General features: G+C 37.3%; 1 protein-coding gene across 1 annotated transcript; it reads left to right on the forward strand.

Moving 5' to 3' along the window:
• The first annotated feature begins 2,251 nt into the window (after positions 1–2,251).
• GPR149 (G protein-coupled receptor 149) lies at positions 2,252–24,976 on the forward strand. The gene is made up of 4 exons (XM_053460094.1): positions 2,252–3,729; positions 5,253–5,442; positions 13,176–13,630; positions 24,339–24,976. Exons 1-4 carry the CDS (start codon positions 2,770–2,772, stop codon positions 24,906–24,908), a joined length of 2,175 nt encoding a protein of 724 aa, XP_053316069.1. The 5' UTR covers positions 2,252–2,769; the 3' UTR covers positions 24,909–24,976.
• Positions 24,977–25,202: the final 226 nt, after the last annotated feature.

Raw genomic sequence — 25,202 nt, forward strand, 5'->3', positions numbered from 1 at the left:
TTAAACACAAAACATAAAACAATAAATTAATTAAATACTTTAAATATATCCTTAATTTATCCAAGCATTTCCATAACAACTGTTTAATGTCCCTGACAGGAATATAATAAAAAGAAGACACTAAGTGAGTACTTTAAAATTCATTCTTCAAAAGTAAAAACCAAACAAGTAAAACACTTACCTGAGATAGAAACTGCCGCCCTGCAGCTACAGCTGTCCTCCTCCTCCTCTGTGGCAGGATAGGTTGCCCATTGAAATCAAAGATCCGTGCATGGAGTGATTACCAAGCCGGCACTGAAGTTGAATGTTCTTACATTTTTATACAAACCCGCAGTTTTGGATCTAATCTAAAACTGTAACTTTAAGCAGAATATTAGAATCAAACATTTATGTGCTGGTTCATTGTGTGCATATTTGTTCCATAAAGCCTGAGACATGCGTATATTTTGTGTGATGCGATAATGTTATGGTCACAGCTGGTGAGAGGTACATTATCCATCACAATTAATGGATCATGATGCTATCTAGCACTTTGTGCGTCTCTAGATGCACCACTCCACTTGAAGTGAACACAGCTGTCGGGGAGGAATATTCCCCCATAGTGTTACAGTAGACAGTGCTTCTTTTCCTCAAGGACACCTGTAGTCCCTGATTTCGAGACACTTGCACTCCTCAGTTTTGGGGCACCTGAGGCACACATTGGTATTCTGCTGCTTATGTGTGTAATTGTTCATGACTAGGGGCCCTAAAATTAGCGCCACTCACTAGTGAAGGGATGGAGGCACCGTAAAAGTGAACTTCAATTGGCGGATTTAACCAATTGGAGTAGAGGACAGGCTTTTTAAACTTTCCGCACCCATAAATCTAATTTCCTCTGATGAAGCTGGCTTCTTGCCACCGAAACGCGAGTCGGGCCTTTCGGCATTGTACTTAATACAGAATGGCGTGGCTCACTCCGCCTGGGAAGTGAGAACGGGTTACACCAGCCACAATGCTCCACAGCAGTATAACCACAGATATAATTACGGCTTTTTAGGCAGGCTCGTTAGGACTATAATGCGGTTGAATGCAACCCATACTGCGTCTCTATATTAAGCTCATCCTAGCTACCCTAAGTTTTCTCCCGACTTGATTTCTCTTCGCCTTTACGGTGCCTCCAACCCTTCACTAATGAGTGCTGCTAGTTCCAGGGCTTTTTTTGTGAATTGATTACCCGCCACTCTAATTGTAATTGTTTAATTAAAGGTTCAGTTTTAGTTAATATTTTTCTTTCTTAATAATTTTCTTTTATTTGTCTTAGAAGAATAATTGAATAGGATTTAACTCCAGCCCCATATTATAGCGGCAGGGCTAACACTTTTTTATTTTTTTATTATTGTGGTTAATCAGGAGAAAGGTTTGAAACTCGTTCCCCTCCTCACTCAGGTTCATACCCGTGACAGTGAATCGTTACATCTGCATTATGCTTCTTAAACTGGCATTTTTTGTAACCTTTTTTTTTTTGCTCCATATTCTAACTACTTGTGGAAAATTACATGTTTCAGTTCCTCAATTCAACTAGTCAGACTACAATTTCTGAAATAAAAAGCTGTTAACGTTATGCATAAAAAATGTTCACGTTGCATATTCACTAGGTAACATAACGTGTGTGTTATTGGAGTCATTTCAGAACAGGGCAGTTTTAAAAAGAAAAAAAAAAACACATAATAAATGCTTCCCTAATGCTTACAATCTGCATGAAACATTTTTGGGGGCAGATAAGAATCATTTGACCCATCAAAGTCTGCCCATTTTCCCCGATATAGAGACTCAGACCTTAATCAGTCCTTAGATTCATGATAGTACTATGCCTAGCCCATGCATGTTTAATCCCTCATTGTTTTAGCCTCTACCACTTCTGAGGGAAGGCTGTTCCGTGTATCTACCATCCCCTCTGTAAAATAAAACTTCCTTACAATTAAAGTTAATTAAGATGGATAGACATTGCTATATTTAGTCATTTCGTATAAGGAAACTGTTTGCCTTAAGGCTAGTTGAATAAACATTGAGCTTAATTGAATGCTATTTGGATAGTGTTTGTGTACACTGCGCTGCAGCCCAGAATTTAGAGAACTAAATCTGAAAGGGGATTATTCTTTACTGGAAGGACCTGCTTCTCCCAACGGTGGTTTGTATATGAGATGCTATGTTTTTTTTTTTTTTTCCTCCCCGTTTCTATTGCTCCAATAAGGCTCCACCCTCCTGCAGCTCTCAACAACGCAGACTGAATCAAAGAGAATCTGCTTCTACTACAGTTCACACACGACCAGCATGCTATGAACACGTCCGACGTTCGGCACTTATTGCAACTCTGCTCCCATTCAGGATATTCTACATTTTTTTCCCCCCAAAAGAGATGGATGGTGTCGGTGAAACCCAGCACTATTTTCACTAAATGGATTATATTCATTGAAGTTCCGATGTCAACCTGAACATGTCCTTTCTTTTATTTTAACGTGAAATGGTATGCAAGGATTGCAACTACTATCATCTGAATACTCATCTTCTGCACTCGCTCTCTGTGTCTTCTCCGTTAAGATGTTCTCTGGAGCCCCCAAAGAATAGTTTTTAGGACGATTGCCAGGAAATTTAAAAAAAAAAAAAAAGTTTTCCAACACTGGATTTGTGGAAGAAGATGAAAACATAGGACACGAAGAAAAACATGGGTGTTTTACGTCAGGCTTCCCGTGTGATGTACTAAGAAGCGCTTTTCAGAATTTTGCTTGAACGATGTCTGTGTCACCGACGATTCTGTACGGAAATGACACAAGGATCATTACAGAGCACAATATTACAGACCTTCAGAAATCACCTGAAACATTCAACGCACTGCTTTTTTCTCTGACGCTAACCTTGACTCTGTTCGTGTTCGTGGGTAGCATTGTTTCGTTGGTTTCGTTGGCAAAGACAAAGAGCCGGTCTACTCTCTCTGTGTTTGTAACTTCCCTGTCTGTAGATGACTTTGTGAGTGTTGTTCCAGTGTCGGTCTTCTTGTTTAAGCAATGGACCACTCAGTCGCTTTCTCAGCCCCTATGCAGCACTGCAGCTTTTCTCTACTTGTTTCAGGGAATATCAAGCCATTTAAAGGCATCGACCATCATCTTGTACAATTTCTGCACAGCTAACAAATCAGGAAACTGTGAAAGTCCCAAACTGAGGGTAAAAATATCTTGGGTGATTTTGCCTATCTGGATCATTAGTGTATTAATATGTTCTTTGCCTTTGTTCGGTTGGGGAACATTTGCTGCTACATCTTGGGGATGCCTTCTTGATTACACCAGTTCTTATATTTTGTTTTTGTTTGCAATATATGCTCTCTGCTTCTGTATTCTGACAGTGCTATCTGTCCCACTCACCCACCAGTTGCTGTGTTCAGATGGTCACCAGCAGCTACCCTACGTGAATCACAGAGATACTGTTAAAGGTTATCTGACCCCAAGCACACCTCTGGGCAGCAATTCCTCGTCGGTGTCGCCTGATAATCCTATTTGCCATTCTTTGAAGAATTTAAACGAGAAATGTGTAAGTTCCGAGGCAGTGGTCAAGAGGAGCCATGCTGATGGAAGCATTGATGACCAGCACTGCACAGACAGCAAGAGAGGTAGCCGGAGTATCACAGTAATCTTTGCTCAGAAGCGATATTCTCTTATCCTTGCTTTGACCAAAGTTATTCTTTGGCTTCCAATCATGGTAAAGATGCATTACTTCCCCTCTTATTACAATAGCTTACCTGTAAGTGCTGTAGAAAATACAAACCCATGTTTTATGTACACATAACCTTCTATGGGTTAGAGAGTTAGCAATGCTTATGTTGCGCAATGTTGGTCACTGTTTGTTAGTGCAGGGTCCAGAATCCAAAACCATTGAAGCCAGAAACATAATAACCGTAACCCCACAGTATTTAGCCCAACCCGGTGGTAAAATGCATTAAACCAGAAATCTTTCGGTGCCTACAGAATCTCACGTGCATACATGATTTCATATATTTAGCATCAACAGCATTAATGTAGTTACCCCTTTCCAATTCACAGTATAATAAAGGGGGGAGTATAATAAGTGTAGTCATAAAACAAGTTACAGTAGTCAAAGACACTTTAGGAAAGGGGTACGATAGGTATAAATACATTAAAATACTAGGTCATAACCTATAGAGCTTTCAGTTTCTTCATGCCGAGACTTTGTATACTTGGGTATGTGAGCTCTGTGTCATGAGCTCTAATCGTAGACATATCAGCCTTCTTTAGGAAACACATTTAAAAAAGGAATAACTAAGAGAATATTAGTGATACGATATTTTTTTTCTCCTGAAAAAGCTGTATTACATTGTATATGTAGGAAATGGTTTTTTTTTAACATGAAAAGAAAATCAACGTCATTCGATAGGTTAGCCTCCTCTGTGTAACAGCTATTTAGTATTGTTGCCAGGCATTCATTGTCAGTGAACTAGTTAAATAAACAGATGCACAGGCAGTCTCATTGCCACACAGCCAGGGTATGCTCACTCTGAGACTGGGCTGAAATAACATGTTCAAGGAGTCATACTATACCAACGACAACTTCTGGCTAATTGCAATTTGTTTCATACCTGTTTGTGGAAGCAAACTTTTATGTGGGCTACTCCACACCACTATTTACTTCTGATATCTTAAATTTAAAGACTGCTGGTTTATACTACAGAACTGTTCAATCTAGTAAACTGTTTCTTTATTATTCAGTACTGTACAATGGAATTTTCTGTTAGCACAAATTGTTACCGGAACTACTTCTGTGCTGTTTACCCATTGTGCAGCATGTACAATGTGTTGGTACTTTATAAATCAATAAATAATAATATCGCCACTGTAACTTTTATGAATACTTTAGACACACTAGTGCTAACACTATGTTGGAAGTGAGAGTGTTTTTATATAAACTTTACAGGTATAGCCTATTTAGTGAATGTACTAATATATATATATAGATAGATAGATAGATAGATAGATAGATAGATAGATAGATAGATGGATAAGATAGATGCATATGTCACACAAGGAGAGGGAAGGAGTGGATTGGTCTACAATAATGTAATATAGTGTAGTTAGCAACTGCTTAATCTCATTTTATGTATCACAGTCAATATTTGTATTTTACATTGGAATATTGATGAGACTTTTTATAATTCTTGCTATTACTTTTTGATGTTGAAATGTTTTTCATGTTAAATCTCCTTACAGATACAAATGGTGGTGCAGCATATTGTTGGCTTTCAGACCCCTTCTTTTGATACCCTGAGCTTTCTGTTGACTTTGCTGGCAGCCACCATCACTCCACTGTTTGTTTTGTCTGAGCACTGGAGTCATCTACCATGTGGCTGCATCATTAACTGCAAGCGAAACGCATATATAACACCCGAAGATACACAAAGTAAGACTTTTAGATGTTGCTTGTTTCTTCCTTTATATGGAAAAGTATACATTGTTATAATATTTTATTATGGATAAAATTCTAATGTACATGATAAAAATACACACAAAAATTCAAGATATTTGAGAACTGTATATGTTATAGGGTGATATACATAGCTGGGAAGTTCAGAGGTTAGTCTACCTATAGGGCTTTTTAAAGGGTCATGGCAGTTGAAGGTGAGGCTAGCCATGTATATGAGCAAGGCTAGCTTCAGAAAGCCTTTGGTGAGTGGAGGATGGGAGGTAAATAAGCAGTAGGTGGACATGACCAAGCACCACTCCCCGCTGCCTGGAACAGTGTGACCTGGAGACCCTGATGAAAAACCTAAAGAGTTCCTTGGGTATGGCAACATGTAAATCCAGTATACCCGTATGCTTTGCTTTGCGCAGTAACATAATCTTTGTAAAATATTTGACATTCTAGTGCAAAAAGGAACATATTGATCCATTCAGACTGTAACTGTGTTTTTATTTATCCAATATCAGACATCTGCAAAAAACAAAGACTTGTACAAAGTACTGCACATTCAGTAGATTAAAACAAAAGAGACAAAGCAGCGAGATGATTGAGAATGCTTAAAGGCTACACATAAGAAGGCAATGAAAAACAAACTGCACTAATACAAAAGTACAGTGAAAAGTGACTTTTTTTGCCTTCTTCCATGGGCAAGTGCATAAGTAGGAGAAACTTTAGTTTCAGCTGTATATGTTGACGTCATAAACCGGTTATGCAATGTATATGTAACAAAGCCATGACATAGTCATTGGAAACATTTTATTTTTCTTATTGCAAATTGATTAAATTATGCTGGCTCTGCTTCAGACTGTCACTAATCTCAGCTTCCATTAGGTGAACCTTTAAACTAAGTACCTCCAAGAAATCATACTGATTGGCAAACAATATGCACAAGCTATAGGTAGTTTCAGTAATTTAATTGACTTATGCTGGAAGCTGAGACAGCAACAATTCCCCTTTGACCACTCCTGTAAACAGAATGCGAAAGTAGAATGCAAATTATTATTAATCATCAAATAGAAAATCATTTTCTCGCAAGACTTGAAGTGGAATTTTAGGTCTCATAGCTTGATCAATTAAATGGCAAAGCAATGAATATTTAAACACGGAAAGACTTGGTAACCTTGGTCATTTTTATTTAAAACTGTTGGCTCAATAGTTTTAACATTATATCAATACAGTTAGATGAAAAAACTTTGCCCATATCCCAGAATTTAACTGCTGCAGAAAAAAGTGGGAATATTTTTAAGCTTTATTCATTAACAAACTTAGGACATATTTTCACATCCTTAAAGAAGTGGGCCAAATAGCAGACTCGCATACTACATACACGTAATTTTGGGCTGGCAATGACATTTTCCTGCCAGTACACGTGAGATCTAATAACATCCTGGAGTCTCGGATGTCAGCAGGAGCCAGCCTTGCTAGTTCCGTGCTTACTGATTAAGTGTAACAGTATTTACACTTAACCGCTGCTTGCCTGCCAAAAATCATATTCAGGCATTCTCTAGTCAGAGTAAAACATTAACAAGAAATGTAGTGACCCAAAAGGGGTCATAATACAGGCCCCTGCAACCCCTGGAGTAAAGGGGGTACCAGGTCTTAAACGTATTAATGCAGTGGTGGCCCCTCTGAACCTGGCTATAATTTGGTGGTAATGATGTCCGTGATTTTTCAAGCTGACCCCTTCTTGGCACTTAATAATTGTCAGAACTTACCTCCACAACCATGGGAACCGTGAGAGGGCAGTGTGCAGGCGAGTGACGTCACTGGTCCCAGTTATATGGCTGTGACCTCTGGTGAACCCAGAAATGCCCTATAAAAGCTGAAGCTCCACGCTACTGCTTCCCTTGGCATAATGATCCTGTGTTTGCTTTCTAGTGTTTTTTGTGAATTTGACCCGGCTTGTTCTTGACTTTGCTTCTGACTTCTGTTCCTGTATGGTTTGAACTGGTTGGACCCCTTTCTTCGAATTGTCTTGCGATTTTGGCTCTGGCATTTCCATTCGGTATTCAACCAGTCTTGTCCTCGGATCCTGATTCTTCATATCTCTTATAGGTTTTGTGTCCTTGGTTCCAGTTCTGCAACCCTGCCTCTGGTCCTGTTTCTGCTACTGGGTTCCAATCCTCACCCCATATTTGTTACAATAATGTTGAGTGGTTTAAGGGACTTGAAATTGCAACTTACCTGCACAACTTTCATAGCAAATCTCTTTAGCGAATAGTTTGCTGGAGAGTTGTGGTTCAGCTGCCTGGATTTAATATAAAGAGCCATCTCTGTCTATTTTTTTTTCTTTGTGGAAAGGCTGATCTTTCTTGGAGTAATGTCTAAGTCAATCAGTGAAGTGATTTTCAAGAAACCTCACTGATCTAAATATACTTTATATAGGGGCATCCAAGCTATTCTTGGAGAAAAAACTCACTGGGGCCGGTCCTTTATATAGAAAGTGAAGTCAGTACGATGAAACTGCAACTTGAGCAACTTCTTCTTTACTGAATAAACAATGGCATTCAATGACCTAAAGCTAATGACTACAGGAACAGTGCTAGACATTTGTTCTAGCGTGTCTCTGTCCAAACCATGCAAATCATTCCATTTTATCCTTGAGAACGTTCTGAGAATTGTATTCTTCTTACCTGCCAGGTACCAATTGAATAGGAAAAATAAGCTCCTGCCCACTACATTGATAACACAAAAAGTCTTCCAATATGCTTTATGGAGTCATTGAATTGCCAGCTTATCACACATTACTCATAATGCCTTAACTTAATATAAATAGTAAAATATATATACTAAACTTCTTATATGCAGATAATGCAATTCAATATTTTGGTAACCAAACTAAAAGATTATATTGGTAAGGGACGATTTTGCAGTTGTGAAGTATTAAGAATTTTCCGCTATTCCACTTGCGCGCAGTGTGAGGAATGACTCATATGTAATAGATAAAGGGCTCATTTTTGTTGCACGCAGTCTGAAAAGTGGCTTCAAACCATGTCTCAATGAATGTTGGCTGACAATTATGTCACCGTTAAAATCCTGAAACCTGAACTGTAATTATCCCACATAATTTACTGATTTTAAGCCCATGGTATACAAATATCAACTGATTTCACTATTCAACTCCTAGGGAAGTAAATATATATATATATATATATATATATATATTGGAATTCACCCATTTTGACTGCTAAGAGAGCAACAAAAGGTAGATTCCACCGTTTTGGCTGGATGTGGGTCATTAGCCATGCTCCTCTATGGTGTTAAACAAGGATAGCAGCGAAAGAAGATAGATGACACTCACTGACTGTCCCACTACTAATATACATACAGAGAATTATCATTTATATGCAACACAGTCAAGAAACAAATAGAGAACCTTTGCTTTATTTATTAAATATATTTTCAATAAATAAGGCATCCACTATTTAACTACTTAAGTATACAATACAATGACAGTCTATAAAAAAATATATATCTATCAGCAGCCGGGTTGGAAGGAAAGGAAAATAAGCAGTTCTTTAAGGCTCTCTAATCTAAACCAATGATGTTGATTTTTATTACCAACCCCATGCCATATACCACCAATGGATGTGCATGTCTTCCAGGATCTTGTTACAGCGGTTAGCAGCCTTTACATGTGCTGACTATATTGTACTGCAGAGGTGGAAGTCTGTGAAGGTAATTCAGGACAACGCACCAAGGTACAAACTTACTAAGAGTAGTGAAAGAAGATGAAGATAAACGTTCTTGTGCCGCGACATGAATCAAGTTAAAAGTTTATAAGAAAAGAAGATAATTGTTCTTTTCAACCTACCCAACAAGAACAAGTTAATAATAAAAGCTTTCCAAGAGAACCCTCAAAGCCTTCTTGTGCCAAACAATACCCCTAAGGAAACTAAGATGTAAACTTGCAGGAAACCTGTTGCATCAAGCTGTCAGAATGTTTTGTATTAGACTTGGTAAGGTACTAGGGGCTGGCTGAATCTTCCTTTCATATGATCACTTTGATTAGTTGGGACAATATGGCTGCTCCTGGTAAATCCTTATTTGTGAATGGGCTGAATAATGTAAAGTTCAGTGACTAGACTTTCAAAAACGTACATTATTATTATTTGACTTCTGCTCTCTAAGGATGGCCTTTCTTAATACATAGCACAGAGACTTACTGGGAGGGTCCAGTCACTTCGCTTTCATCTTTGAAAAGTGTAAGCGATAAACGGTTACAATTATACAGATGCATGGGGGAGCACAAAAATTGTTCTGGGAGGGTGCAAATATTAGCCCTATCCAATGGGTGGGATATGGACTGAATGGGGTAATTTGGCGGACTTTTTGGACCTCCACGCGCAGATGGTGTTGCCTTGGGAGATGTAGGTTATGGTAGACTTCTCCAGCATGTTATTTACAACCATACGCAAAAATGATATTCACTAGATCCTTTAATCAATAGTAAAACATTACCATAATAGCTTTTGCTATCCCTATTGGATTCTAAATTCAGATGTCAAACAGATAAACGCTAACGTTTCACATCTGGTGATCAGAAGTGTTTAGACAGCATAAAGAAGTCATTACTTCATAATCCCTATATATATGCATATCAAGCAAAGACTATGTGGGTAAACAGGGATATAAAATGATGGCAAATTATTATTATTATAAATATTAATATTAAAAACTAAAATCCTATTCTAAATTCTAAGTAGACTGTGCACAGCTAAGTCTACATTTTTCCAGTTTATTTTATTTACTAATCATTGAGCTTTCATATATTTTATTTTATGTAGGGTTTTTTTGTTTATAGAGTCAATTGTGAAATCTAAGTATTGGCTGATGAAAGACGGGATCTTTAAAGCACATGTCTTTCACCTAACCTGTTAAGGATGATTTTTTTTCAATGCATTTACTTTCACAAAGTAGGAGCCATAGGCAAGTACACTAACCATATAACATTAAATGTAGAATGCTTATGGTCAACCCACCACAATCTAATTGTTTTCTGTTATTACGGTATAAAGGGATTTACTAGGGATGTTTTATATTTAATAATCCAATTTAGATTTTCTTTGGAAATCTGCAACAAGTTCGGGAAATAAAGGCAATTTAGAATCCAGGCATAGAAAGTTTATATCTCCTAAGCGACCAAATTCAATAAGCCCTGCATTCTAGCTGCTAAAAGTCATGGAAACGCAACAGCCACCTGACTATAGATACGTAGATATTGATGGAATTAAAAACAGTTTGCCCATCTAGTCTCCTCTTCTTAAATACATTTTTACTTATTTTGAATAGCGTTACGAACTTCCCAATACTTTCAGTTCTATTATCCTGTTTCTTTACTATTTCCACTAGAAATCTATCCATGGTGTATCTACTACACGTTGGGTAAAGTAGATTGATCTTACATTGCTGCTCAGTCTTCACCCCTCTAACTTTAAATCACGCCTTCTAGTTCTGCTTTTATCTTTTTATTAAAAAGTCAATCAACTTTTTTGCGGTCATGCTTCCCTTTCCCCTTTTACAGTATATAAATTCATGTTTCTATATTTTCCTTTGTTAGTAAGTATCATTTTATTGGCCTTTGCTTTAAATCTATAAAGGGATTCTTATGAGTTCATTGTGGTTTAGAATCTTGCATCCCTCATTTTTAATGCTCTCTATAAGTTGTTGTGTCTAAATAATAACATAGTAATTAAGGTTGGTAGAGTCCATCATGTTTGACCTTGGTGTTGATCCAAAAGAAAGCAAAACCCCCATATTGAGGGGGGGAAATCCTTCTTGACTTCAAACTGGCAATTTGATCTCCTACTGGTTCAACAAGCTATTACTAATTGTTCTTATAACCAGTTATATCCCTGTATTTTCATGTTTGCTAAAACAATATTACCCACCCTATATTTAAAAGTATCTATAGATTCATTCACTGTAGGCAGTGAATTCCACATCTTTATTGTTCTTACTGAAAAAAAACATTTATGCTTTAAGTGAAAATGACTTTCCTCAAGTCTGAGTGGCTGACCTCTTGTTCTTTGTACAGTCCCTGAGTTACTCCACTTACCACTTTTGTCCAGCTGGATAACTTGAACTCTGTAAACTCTTTAAGCCAGTTGTCAACCTAGGCGCAAGCAAAATTGCTTACTATTCTAAGCCTATCTCAAATAAAGCACACTAACAAAAATATTCTGATCTATATTGTTAGAGCTGTCCTTCTTAAACATTATTGGTTCTTACTAATGATATTATTCCTGAATATTACGCCTCAACAAGCTTTCAAATAATTTTCCTACCACAGATGTCTGGCATCAACCCGTTCTCAGTCTAGTTGGATTAACTAAAAGCAGTACAGTGACATCTCATTGGGCAATCATTGTAGCGATATTATCACTGAATTAAAAGCTTTGTTGATTACATTTACATGATAAGCCTTTTCCAACTTCTAATGTCCAATTCCATAGTAATTTCCAATTTAAAAAAAGCCATTGCTGCTTCTTCTCCCGAGAGTAGTGTTTTTGAGGTAATATTCAATGCCTCTCGTCTCCTCTTAACAAAAAAGCTTTTACTCACAGCATGCTACTGAAACATCGCTGACGAAAGTAACTAATGAGCTGCTGTGTGTTTAATTCAAAGGTCACTTTACCCTTATGATTTTGTTGTCTAGGACTTTCTTTGATTTTTGTATCTGCATGTTTCCCACACCTCTAATCTTGTTCAATTTACTTTTGTCAAAACCTCAATTACCATAATTTTTTTGTTGTTTACTTTCATTGTTCAAGTGGTCATCTTTTCTTTCCGTCACTATATTGATGATTTAATTTGTATGCAATCAACAATTCCATCTTTTTTGTTCCAACATCAAATCTGAACTATACATTATTTTCAGTTTTCAGTCAGTTACATAAAATAAATAGGTTAAAGAAGACACCACCAAAAAGTTAACCTACTGAGAAACAGATGGTTGTTATTATGTCCTGATATGTAAAACCATAGACTTCAAAGAGGGTGTAATTTCTTTTTCACGTGGCTGTATATGGGAAAGTTTGGCCCAATGGCCGTTTCTTTAATTTATTTAAAATAACAAAAATACTGGTCAGATTTTCAAGAACATAAACCTGAAAAGACATTGCAAGGTAAATAAACTTAGTTGATCCAACAATGAAGGTGATAATGAATATAGACCCTCAACATCAAACAAAGACATGCTATAAGAAGGCAATTCAAACAAAAAAGCACCCGAAAATACAATTTATATACTGATAACTCACCTTTAGTATTATGATTTAATCTCTAAATACCATAAGGGATTAATAAATATGTCCTGACCATTTTTCCATTAGAACAGATACTGTAAGTAAACATAGATCTATCAAATTTAAAAATAAAAGGTTGAATCTATTAATTACACATGAAACACAAAAGCCTTTTAAACCTTAAAGCTTCTAATCTGTAACAAAAAAGTTTTTTTTATAGCAAAGTTATTTGGAGACTGGTTAACTTAAAATAAACGTAAAAAAACCCTTTAATTTGTACAAGTTGATCAATCACCCCTAAGTGAAAGAAAAAACAAGAAACAATTGTGTGAAGAAACAGAACATTTTCTGCTATCTCACATCATTTTGCGTTCAACGTGTTATTTTTTTTTACTGACAATATCATTATGTCTCCTCTTCCTCTAGCCAAAAAAAGAAGATTTGATTTCAATTTGTCATTTAATAAAGGTTATGGAATTTATAAGATATCACAAGAAAACCATGTACCAGGAGAAAACTCTATATCATACCATAACTTGATTAACTATGACTACGAAAACCCCAATGAGCTTCGAAGTGACAGGATTCTTAGCTCGGCTCTTTTAGATTTCAGCACCATAAGTTTCGTGGACAGCTCAATGCTTTCAGATGTGGGTAAACTCAAGATGCTTGGAACAGAGATCCAATCTGACCAAGACAAGGATATCGGACGTCTACTTTCTGAAAAAATTGGCGTTTTCAAAAGAGATGATGTCAGACATTTTGACAAGTCTACATTTTATGAAGGGCAGGAAAGAAGGTTATCCCACGAAGAAGGTCATAAACCCGAGCTCACGGACTGGGAGTGGTGCAGAAGTAAATCTGAACGAACTCCTCGACAGGTAAAGTTATATATACATTATTACCTATACAGTATATTGTATGACTTGAGTTAGGTTGAATTTGGATTAAATCACGTCTTCCTCTTGGTTCTTGACTGCTGGGAAGACAGATGTTAACTAAAGCATTTTGTTAACAGTTTATCTAAATTATGTTGGTTTTGCTGGTTATTTATTTAAACATTAATTTCCGGACAGTCGCCTCTTTTTATCATATTGGGAAGTGAAGATTCAATCAATATAACAACCTTGAATATTGAATTGCAGAAGATATTGGTTTAGTGAACAATTTGCATTATGTTATGGAAACATGATTTCTATAAATAAGAATCACACATTAAAAATATCTTATTGTTATTGCATACTAGCATTAGTAATTATATAATGAATTAAGAAAGCACTAATACGTGAAACAATTCTTTATTTCACTTACACAATAAACTATATATAGTATTAGAAATGAAAAGAAAGTATAGCTTCTGCTAACTTAACCGGACTACATTGCTGTTAATGGCACTAGCTACGTACAAATTAAAAGCACCTTTAGACTGCTTGCAATTTTGCTGTTTCCTGGAATAAAACAATTGGATCTCAGGTTGACCAAGGGATCCTAGTCGTTGGTGTGTAGATGACCATGATTTATATTCTAATCTGTGGACAATGTTTTATCCAATCCCATTAAATGTCACATTGACCTCTACAGAAGGTTATCCATTAATGAAAGGTTTGGGGTGGGGAAATGAGTGAGAGACTAGGGTCTTAGAGATGCACCTGTTTCCGTAGACTCCTAAACACATTAATCACTGTTCAATGTCCCTTTCAAGGACTTGGATGACATTGTAAATAAAATGCCTCATTGATAAATCCATTTCACTAGTGTTCTTTAAGAGAAAACCCATTCTGTATTACTTGGATATGACGTTGGCGAGTAATAATCTTTCCTTCATCAAAATGATGTTGTTGCTTTTTTTTTATAACTATCCAAGAAATAAGCACCACGTTACACTATTATTAATATTACTATACATTTTGAAGGCTAATCTCATTGAGCTTCTCTTGCAAGTTGCATTTGCCTATTGCATAGTTAAATCAATGAGATCAATGAGATCAATGAGATGGCATCCAGAAAACCTTAACCCAAATTAACTTTGCATTATTTAATTACAAATATTGCTGGAGTATCATCTATAGTAATTAGGGAGATAAGCTGTTACGCTGACCTGGAGAGCCCATGTAGTACACCTATACGGTACGGCTGACCTTGCTGGCCTGTAGACTCCAGGTTTTATGAACAGGCCCCAAGGTTATCCAATTAACACACTACAGAAGCCAGCTTTTAAAATAACCACCTAATTTAGTGAGGGGTAAGTTCACATGTTTTATTATTGTGTTTCCATTAGAGCCGAAAACCCAAATCATAAATCCTGTGTTCTAGATCTATAGCTTTTTCCACTTAATAGCCCATACTTGGATGATTCACTATAATCAATTACCTTGAGAAAGCAGCAAATAGTTTGTTGACTTAAGGAATTTAGAGGTATACTAATGTAAAACCTGTTTATATGTTTTGTTTCACCTTGAATTTCAAGCCAAGGTTACTGGCTATGGTTTTCACTTATTGTGCAGTGAACTAAATTAAAAGAGCAAAAAACAAACCAAAAATAAAATGTATCAAAAATGGGTTTTAAAATGTTTTAGTAAAATTAACACATTAGAGATGACTTTTAATGAGAATTCCTACACCAATCAGCCATAACATTATGACCACTGACAGGTGAAGTGAATAACATTGATAATCTAGTTATCATGGCACCTGTGAGTGGGTGGGATATATTAAGCAGCAAGTAATCATTTTATCCTCAAAATTGATGTGTTAGAAGCAGGAAAAACAAGCAAGCGTAGGGATCTGAGTGACTTTGACAAGGGCCAAATTGTGGTGGCTAGATGGCTGGGTCAGATCATCTTCAAAACTGCAGCTCTTGTGGGGTATTCCTGGTCTGCAGGGGTCAGTACCTATCAAAAGCTATCCAAGGAAGGAAAAGCAGTGAACTGGCGACAGGGTTATGAGTGGCCAAGGCTCACTGTTACACAGGGGGGCGAGGGCTGGCCCAACAGACTAGCTCAAAATGCTTAAAAGGTTAATGCTGGTTCTGATAGAAAGTTGTCAGAACACACAGTGCATCACAATGTGTTGTGTATGAGGCTGTGTAGCCACAGACCAGTCTGAATTCCCATGCTGACCCCTTTCCACCGCCAAAAGCCTCTACAATGGGCACATGAGCATAAGAACTGGACCACAGAGCAATGGAAGAAGGTGGTCTGACGAATGACGCTTTCTTTTGCATCATGTCGATGACCGTGTGTGTGTGTGCGTGGCTGTAATCGTAATTTATCGGTGGAGTCTGGTATGGAAGCCAGAGTCAGGGTGACCAGAACTGAAAAACGAAAAACTAAAAACACCCAAAAAACACGTGTAAGGTGATGGTAAAAGAATAGGAACCAAAAAATACTTCTCTAATGTATCACTGCCGCAGCCCAACCAAAACGCTCCTCTCGGCGTTCAAACACGTAACCAGCAAAATTCGGGGCGCATGTGTACATAGAAAAAAGAAATAATCTGATAGTGTAATATTGTCAAAAACAATAAGATATGTAGAAGGTGTAAAATGAATATAGATTCTATTTTTACTCACCACGATTGCGGATTATCATAGCGGATGACATCAATTGATATTTATTTCTCCTGAGGAAGCCCAGTGAGCGGCGAAACGCGTTGAGAAGTTTTTCAATCTGCATGTTCCTGATCCACTTCAATGGACATTTATTTTGAATAGCGACTTGAATTCAACCATCCTGTAAGTGCTTTTTTAACTTGCGCACATACTATTAAGGAAGATACTGCACCATATGGTTGTTTTCTTTATTTTATGCTCTTAGAGATTTTAAAGAATAAAGAACAGTCTTCATACCTCAGACGAGCCTGTTGTGCTGGCACTGTTTGTGAGTGCATTTTACACCTTCTACATATCTTATTGTTTTTGACAATATTACACTATCAGATTATTTCTTTTTTCTATGTACACATGCGCCCCGAATTTTGCTGGTGACCAGAACTGAATCAAAGTACGTAAAACAAGCCGGGGTCAGGGTATCCAGAAATTCATCAAAGTCCTTTCAACAAGCTTGGGTCACAACAATAATTAGAACAGCAAAATACAGGAACGCTCAGGGATAAAATATACCAAGTGCCCAGCACCAGGAGCTGCTGGGTTTTGAATGTTCACGTCATCGGGAGCGCGCACAGCCCCCTCCTTCCTGCAGTAGAGAAAAAGGAGATGGGGAACGTGCACGCCTACTAGTTGCAGCGTGGACGCGGCGGAGGACCGACCTGTGGGTATTCAGGTGAGTGGCTGTGGGTCGGTTGTCGGCACGGTTGCTGACAGTCGCTTACCTGGAGAACTAGAATGCATCCATGGAGGCCCCACCTTGCAACTTACAGGAAGATCTGCTGCTAAAGTCTTGGTGCCTGATACCACAGCACACCTTCAGAGGTCTAGTGGAGGCCGTGCCGCACCTACACAATATTAGGCAGGTGGTAATGTTATGGCTAATCGGTGTAATATACTTTATTTGCTGGCGTCCAGACATGCACAACACATGGGCCACACAGTATACTATGTTGCCCCTGTTTTGCTGATGAAAGCAACCAACATTCCTGTTTTTCGACACTGTCCAGCTATCCCAGGTAGCTACACTGGCCATTGGGGAGATCATCTGATCTCCCCTGACTTGCCTTAAAATCAATGGGGGTCTGTGATATTTCAATACAGACCTCCACTTCAGCTTCCACATGGCCTGAATAGGGTGGCAAAAGGTGGGAAGGGTGGGGCAGATCCAGCTGTCCTATAATTCCAGTACAAAAAAACCTGTTCCACACTATGCACAATCTAAAGTCCCTCCTGCCTTTGAATTCATCCTCAGAGAGTTAATTGGCAGGATATAGAAACAGAATTTGAGACATCAGTTCTTGGTCTGGTCCGATAGGATATGATATGATCATGCCCATTAAAATTAGCTTTCTGTATTAGCCTCCACCACTTCTGCTGGGAGACTGTTTCATTTATCTACTACCCTCTTGGTAAAGTAGAACGTCTTTACATTACCTCTGACACTATAGTTTTAGATGGTGACCTCTTGTTTTAGATATTGCTCCTCCTTTCAAATAAGCTTGCCATCCGCACTTTGTCAAATCACTTTAAGTATTTAAATACTTCTATGACATCTCCCTTCTCCCTTTTTTTCTGATAATTTTTATCTTTCTAACAACTTAACATTTTTGTAGCCATCAATTGAACTCTCACTAATGTGTCAATATCCTTCTGGAAATGGGGTCTCCAGAGCAGTACACAATCCTCAAGATGAGGCCTGGTCGGAGAGCATTCTACTTGCTTTATTGCATTGAGTCTATAGCCACAAAGTCTGTCCAGATGGCCAAAAAACCACCCTATTTATCTGAATACCAAAGCACCAGATTTCTTGCTGGGTGGAATCTATTATTTATTTTTCTTTTGTGATTTGGGTGGAACTTTTCTGCCTGCTTTAGATGTGGAAGCATCAGATGCAACAGAAAACAAAACTAGAAGCAAGGATTTGACAATGTTGACTACCATCAGACACATACAGAAACTTCTTCAAAGAGCATGATGGTTTATTATGATTTTATATTTAACTCTTGGCTTTGATAACAGAAATGAAATAGGAGCCATGCAGTTGATTTATATGCTACTAACTGTCACAATCAATGAGAAAACGTTTATATGTCTCATACTGAGAAATAACTGACATCGCTTTCCCTTGTCCCGTTCTTAATAGTTATAATTACAAACAAGGTAGACAACCACAGTAGGGATAATTGATACATATTTCTGCAGTAAGAATGGCAGTTTTCTCCACTGGCTGTCTGTAAACATGTTATGCCTTAGGCCGTCTAATTCCATTTCCAATCAATAATGGCACTGCACCAGGCATACACTTACTCCAGTCACTTCTAACTTTCTCTGCAGTGATACTAAGCCATGTATTCCATTTTTAACTCGTAATGATTTGTCAGGCAATCTTTTTTTAAAAAAAAAGTTATTTTGATACTGGTGCCCAGAAACAAATCTAATTCCAGTCTATTTGTTTGAAGTGAACTAAAAACCAAAAACTAAATTTCTTAAGATAACTGTCTTCTACTTTATAAAATAAGTTTTATAATACTATTGGAGTTATAACTGAGGGCCTAGTGTTAGGGTCGAGGTACTGTCATAGGTCAAGCCTAGGGCAGAGCTGAAGATAAATATATCACTATACATAAAAATCTAATTAAAAGAAAAAAGAAAAAATGCAGGAAATCCCAGAAGAAAATGATAAGAAAAAAGACAACTCTTGAGAATAAAACTGTCTTTCGATTTGTTCTCATTCGTCTTTGATTTATTTCAAGCATGTCAGGGAGTATTCCAGCAAGTCTGTCATTCCAGATTGTGACCAGCGAGAAACAAAAGCATATCCATTCCACACAAAAGGCTGTCATTTTGGACCAGTATCAGTCATTTCATTTTTTATTGGAATATCTTTCCATAGCTTGCTAGCAAGCTACATTTCAGGTAATAAAAAGTTATTTCCTGGCATATATTTCCCTTTAAAATCCAAACTTCATAGAATGCAGTTCCATGGATAATTGTCGTCTGAAACATAATATAGTCCTTCGCAGACTAGTCTTAGTGCTACTTTCATTCCCCATTGTAAAAAAATCTTGTTTTTCTCAATAGCCATTCGGTTCACGTGTCATGGTTTTTTTTTTTTTGTTTGTTTTTTTAACTTAACAAATTCCGTTTATTGATGGTACAATAGATGACAATCTCCACATACATGAAAAGCAGGCAGTAGAGGTACAAATTCCGACAGTTGAACAGAAGTATAAGCATTACATACAGATGATTAAATATACAGCAAGCAGGCACAACAAGACCTGCGCAAATATGGGTTACATTGTGCACGTATCACAAAATAAAAGAATGGTGCAACAAAAAGGGCACCAAAGTCGAGAGAAGAAGTAGCGTACATCCCCCGTCGAAGCCTATACGTCAGCAGTGGAGTATTGCAGACTAAGGAAGTAACAAGATGTACCATCCTAAGAGAAAGTGGTCATAGAGTCTATAACATAAAACAAAAACAAAAAAAAAACAGTGTCATGATGTTTACATCACACAATCACTCCTGATTTTATAACTTTTCAGGATTTTGTATCAGTTCCATTTTTTTAAATATAATTCTTTCCTCTCCAAAAAAGGATATAAATACAACAAATTCATGGCTACAAAACTCTGAAAGCTGTGTTTTTTGTGCAATGTGAAAATGAAACCAATCTTGTAGTTAGGTTGCTTCGTATAACATTCTGGAGTCTCTAGAATCGGACTTGATACTTCAAAAGGTATGGCTTGAAGCTACAGAGGCAGCTCTGTGTCTCTATGATGTAACTAATTTATTTAACAGAGAGAGCTGTTTTTAGTACTTATTTATAAATGATCATAAATAATACATCTGCATTGACTGCAGTTTTGAAGGGGGGAAGAACTTTATTATGAAGCAGTGTTTTTTGTTGTTTGTGACTTTGAAGGCCAACAAAGGACAACTTAACAATAGTAAAGGCAAGGCTGAACCTGATACTTGGAATTCTGGTTTCAATCCAGTGTCTGCTTCTTGTAACCTTGAGCTACTCTATTTATCTCCCAGTGTACCGTGCAGCAAAATGAGATTGAAGGATTTAGGAACAATTTGCGTTCACATTTCTTGACACTGTGCTCTCAATATAAATGTTGAGAATACTAGAGTATTTGTCTTCTCAATAGGGAACAAAATTAATTTGTAAAATGTATGTGCGTTTATTTTTTTTATAGATATATGAACTTAATGATTTACCTTTTAAATACTCACAGACTTAAATTTTCACCAGGTCATCAAACCCATCAACGTGTTAGAGTGGTGTTGATCTTCTACTACTATCCAGTTAAACTCACTTTCCACCCACACCTCCCCAGAGCTAGCTACACCCCTGGGGCTTAGTCCCATCTACTTACTGGATCCATTACTGGGAGCATTCCAGGAAATATACCAATTAAGTACTCAAGGAACAGAAGCCTTTGAGAGTCTGATAGAACACTAACGCAGCCAATGAGTCAAACATATACTAAATCACTTTACATTACATTATATTTTATTTTTACAGCACCAGCTGATCCTATAGTGCTTTCACAATAGGGGGCATTATATATATATATATATATATATATATATATATATATATATATATATATATATATATATACTTCTTTAAAAAAGACCCACAATATTAGGATAATAAATTATATGGAGAGAGTTACTTAATGTTCATTATATGTCCTGTACTACCTATTTATTTAATGGCTATATATATACTGTATATATACATCATATGCACTTTAATTCATACAACAGTTGCATGGTCTCTTTAATATGAATCTTTCTATGGTAGGGAACATTAGGCTGTCCCTTAAAACTGAGAGAGCAGATGCTTCAGGAATTTACTGTATCTACTAGACTTGTGCATTCGTATTCGGGCGAACATGAAAACGAACACAAAGGGTGCGTTTTCATTGTTCAGCCCGAATACCGAACAAACAAACATGGCGGCGGCAAAACGTATATGAAGACGAAGACATACAACGCGAAGAATCTTCATGTTCATCGCCGTTTACTAATCTCCCTGGCCCCTTCCCCGTCTAGCATACCTAATCTACGCAGCTTTGCAGGGGTTAACGGGAACGGAAAGGTTCGCCGTCTGGAGTTAAAGGGCCGTGCAAGCGACTCTATTGGTCGCCTGCAGGGGCCTCCTCTGGCATCAACCAATTGATAGCCTGCTTTATAATTCTTTCAGTTTAATGTGCTATAATACATTTTTTCCGTTGTGTGATATTCATATTTTTGCACCATCCTTTAAATTGCTATTTTACCAGAAATTAACATCATACATCCATGCTAGTAACACATGTATTATACAGAGCTATTGTGTATTTATTTTTTAAAGCGTTTTCATCTTCACAGGGCTAAGACATTTAGCATGGAGTCAGTTCTTCAAAATAACTGCTCACATAAAATTCAGAGAAAAAAAAACTGTTTGCAAAGAACTATGTCAGAGCTATTAATGAAAATGTAATGTAAGAATTCTAAAGAATAAAAAAACACAAAATGTAATGGTTTCAAAAACTATAGGCTGAAAAGAAAATAAATTATGTTCTACGAAAAAGTAACTGTCGGGATTAGGAATCTCAGAGTTTGTTAAAAATTAATGCATTGGCAAATATGGTCCTCAAGTGAAAATTGTGTCCTACATTCTAAGAGACATAATTGCAGAAATGTACTCCACATGCTGTCATATTTATTGAGAATAAATGAGCAATACTGTGGTCAGGGCTGCCATCAGAAATCTTGTGGCCCTGTTTGATGCCTGGGCTCCCATACTCATCCCACTCTCCGCTTCACTCATCACTCTGCCTTGAGGTCTTCCCATAAACACAGATTATGAGAACAGGGGGAAGCCTAGGGTTAGTGGCATCTGGGTGTGGTATTTCGTCATGGCCCCCTATATCTAACACACATACATATCAACACGCAAAGGCGCTTTAACAAATACATACACACATATTCTTTCTGCTGCTACTCTTCTCCTCCCACATGGGATACACTGCTGTGTTGGCCATAATTTAATGTCCAGTTGGGTAAAGAGCTTTAATCTAAGACATCTCCTGTAATAACAGAATTAATGTTATAATACAATCATGACTGTTGTTTCCATTACTATAGTTTATCTTTAGTTCATACCGCACATCCTCTGTGCATGCTCATGTCACAGCACTCCACCTCTGAAGGATGCATGTTGTGGGGAAAAATGATACGGAAGCGATACCACAGATCTATTTCCTGTCCTAAAGTCTCATTTTCCTCACCCAAATTACATTATTAGGAGGAATAATCATGTGATCAGCAAGTTAAGATGACTGCTCCCATGGAAATCATATAGGGTGCATTTCTAATACATGTAGATATACATTTAGATGCAATATAAGGGCATTTAACTATACTAGGAAAGAGATGAATAAGAGGAACACCCTCCCAACAGTGGTAGAGGCTAAAACATTGAGGGAATTTAATCAAGCATGGGCCTAATCATGAATCTAAGACTAGACCAAGGATTAAGGTCCGAGTCTTCTTTCCTCCAAGCTATACATATTAAGAACCATTATTCCTTCCTGATAATTTCTTACAAACCATTTACCATTTTGGTCGCCCTCCTCTGAACTCCAGAGCTGTACACAATACTCTAGGTGAGGCCTGACCAGAGATCTGTAAAGTGGAAGAACCACCTCCTGCTACTAATGCCTCTACAACCCAGCACCCTGCTTGCTTGTCCCAATGCTTTGTTGCATTGACTGCTACCTTTAAGGCATCGTAAATAATTACTCCTAAGTCTGTTAGGTGGGGCATTCTGTGACGCATGAGAGGCTGCATTTTGAGGTGGGCTATGTGTACACCCAAATTATTACTTAACCTCATACTTATTTGTAAGCATCTGGTTATTCACTATTTTCAATTCATTATAATATCCTAACATTGAGTCAATGGGAAAACTCGTTAGACTTTTAATGAAATAAGCTGAAGTGGCTTGGTTAAGTTGTCTTAAATAACTAGACATAACATATCAGCATAACATATAAACCATGTCCTGTCTCTTCCGAAGAGAAATTCTGAAAGAAAGCTGACTCTGACTGGCAAGTGAAGGTTAAATGAGAACTCACAACTGTTTTATATTACGAGTATTGGATTAAAAATACGTAGTATACTGTTTGTTTGGTTTTTTTTAAACGTTCTTGCATACCCTGCTGGTGTGATATGTTTCCAGGCAGCTGCACAATAGCCTTCTAGCTGTCCTGGCTGTGTTATCTTAGTCCAATCTACTAGACAAACACCTGACTCCTTATCATACTGTTAGTGATTACCTGTGGTAAACAACAGAGTGGATCAGCATTAATCACTCAGCTGGGTACTTTTAATGAAAATCTATGGAGGAATGGACTTCATTAGCATTGCCATAAAGAATTAGGTCAGTGTGGTGTTTGCACAGGGAGCATCACCCAAAATATCATATCACTGGCAACAATGGCAGCCTCCAGGTCTGCAGATAATGGAAGTTTATTGGAAGCCAGGTTTTTGTCAGTTCTAACCTACATTACTAAATAAGGATTGTATTTTATGCTGAGTGTGAGAAGTGTTTTTTCTAATGGACTTTCCTTTGCCATGTTTAAAAGGCCACATAACCCTTCAGTTCTGCATATCTGCATACTCGCTATTTCTGCTTCCTTCCCTTTAAGGAAGGATAATAATGCTCAAGGCTCAAGTAGTATATAGCATATTACGCTATGTTGATTAATGTCAAAGCTTATCTCCTTCTCTGGAAGTGGAAAGAAATAAAATAGAAGATGACTGGGTGTGGACTGTTATTTTCTTTTCTTTACATATTATTGAATGTGGCTCATATGATAAATATTGAAAACATATTATGATGCATCTTGCCATATATAAAAAACCTATCTAAGCTATAAATGAGTTAAAAAAACCAAACTATTTTCTTTTTCAGCGTTCAGGGGGAGCGTTAGCAATACCACTGTGTGCTTTTCAAGGAACAGTATCTCTTCATGCACCAACTGGAAAAACTCTTTCCTTATCAACTTATGAGGTAAGCAGTGAAGGGCAAAAAATAACTCCAACATCCAAAAAGATTGAGGTATACCGGTCAAAGAGCGTAGGCCACGAGCCAAGCAAGGAAGATTCTCCCACTCAGTTTCCAGACACCAATGTGAAGATACATTTAGAAGTCCTTGAGATTTGTGAAAATGAAGAAGCTATGGACACAGTGTCAATTATCAGCAATATAAGCCAATCTTCTACTCAAGCCAGATCTCCATCCCTGCGCTATTCACGGAAAGAGAATCGTTTTGTCTCTTGTGATCTGGGGGAAACCGCTTCTTATTCTCTTTTCATCCCGACAAACAACCCTGACAGTGATATTAACATTTCAATTCCAGATACAGTTGAGGCTCACAGGCAGAACAGCAAGAAGCAGCATGTGGAGAGAGACAGCTACCAAGAAGAAATACAGTTATTAAACAAAGCTTACAGGAAAAGAGAGGGAGATGGAAACCATTGAAAAAACACTAATAAATGTAAAAAAAGAAAAGAGAGGGGGATGGAGAAGATTGAAAAAACACTAATAAATGTAAAAAAAAAAAAAAAAAAAAAAAAAAGGAGAGGGGATGGAGACAATTGAAAACGGGACAAGTAAATGTAAAATCTGCCCTTTTGAATTGAACCAAGATGAATTTAATCCATGACAATTTGTCGTTCTAAATGCACATATAAATGTATTTTTTGTATTTTGATGGCTGGTGCCAGTTATTTTGTTTTCCATTTACTGGAAGTAATTAGATAATAGCTAAATATG

This window comes from Spea bombifrons, chromosome 3 (genome assembly GCF_027358695.1).
Source record: "Spea bombifrons isolate aSpeBom1 chromosome 3, aSpeBom1.2.pri, whole genome shotgun sequence".
In the NCBI taxonomy this organism is placed as follows: domain Eukaryota; kingdom Metazoa; phylum Chordata; class Amphibia; order Anura; family Pelobatidae; genus Spea; species Spea bombifrons.

Coding starts and splice junctions, on each gene's coding strand:
- GPR149 (XM_053460094.1), top strand. CDS start 2,770: ATGTCTGTGTCACCGACGATTCTGTACGGAAATGACACAAGGATCATT. Junction 5,443..13,175: donor AACACCCGAAGATACACAAA/GTAAGACTTTTA, acceptor CTCTTCCTCTAG/CCAAAAAAAGAAGATTTGAT. Junction 13,631..24,338: donor CTGAACGAACTCCTCGACAG/GTAAAGTTATAT, acceptor TTTCTTTTTCAG/CGTTCAGGGGGAGCGTTAGC.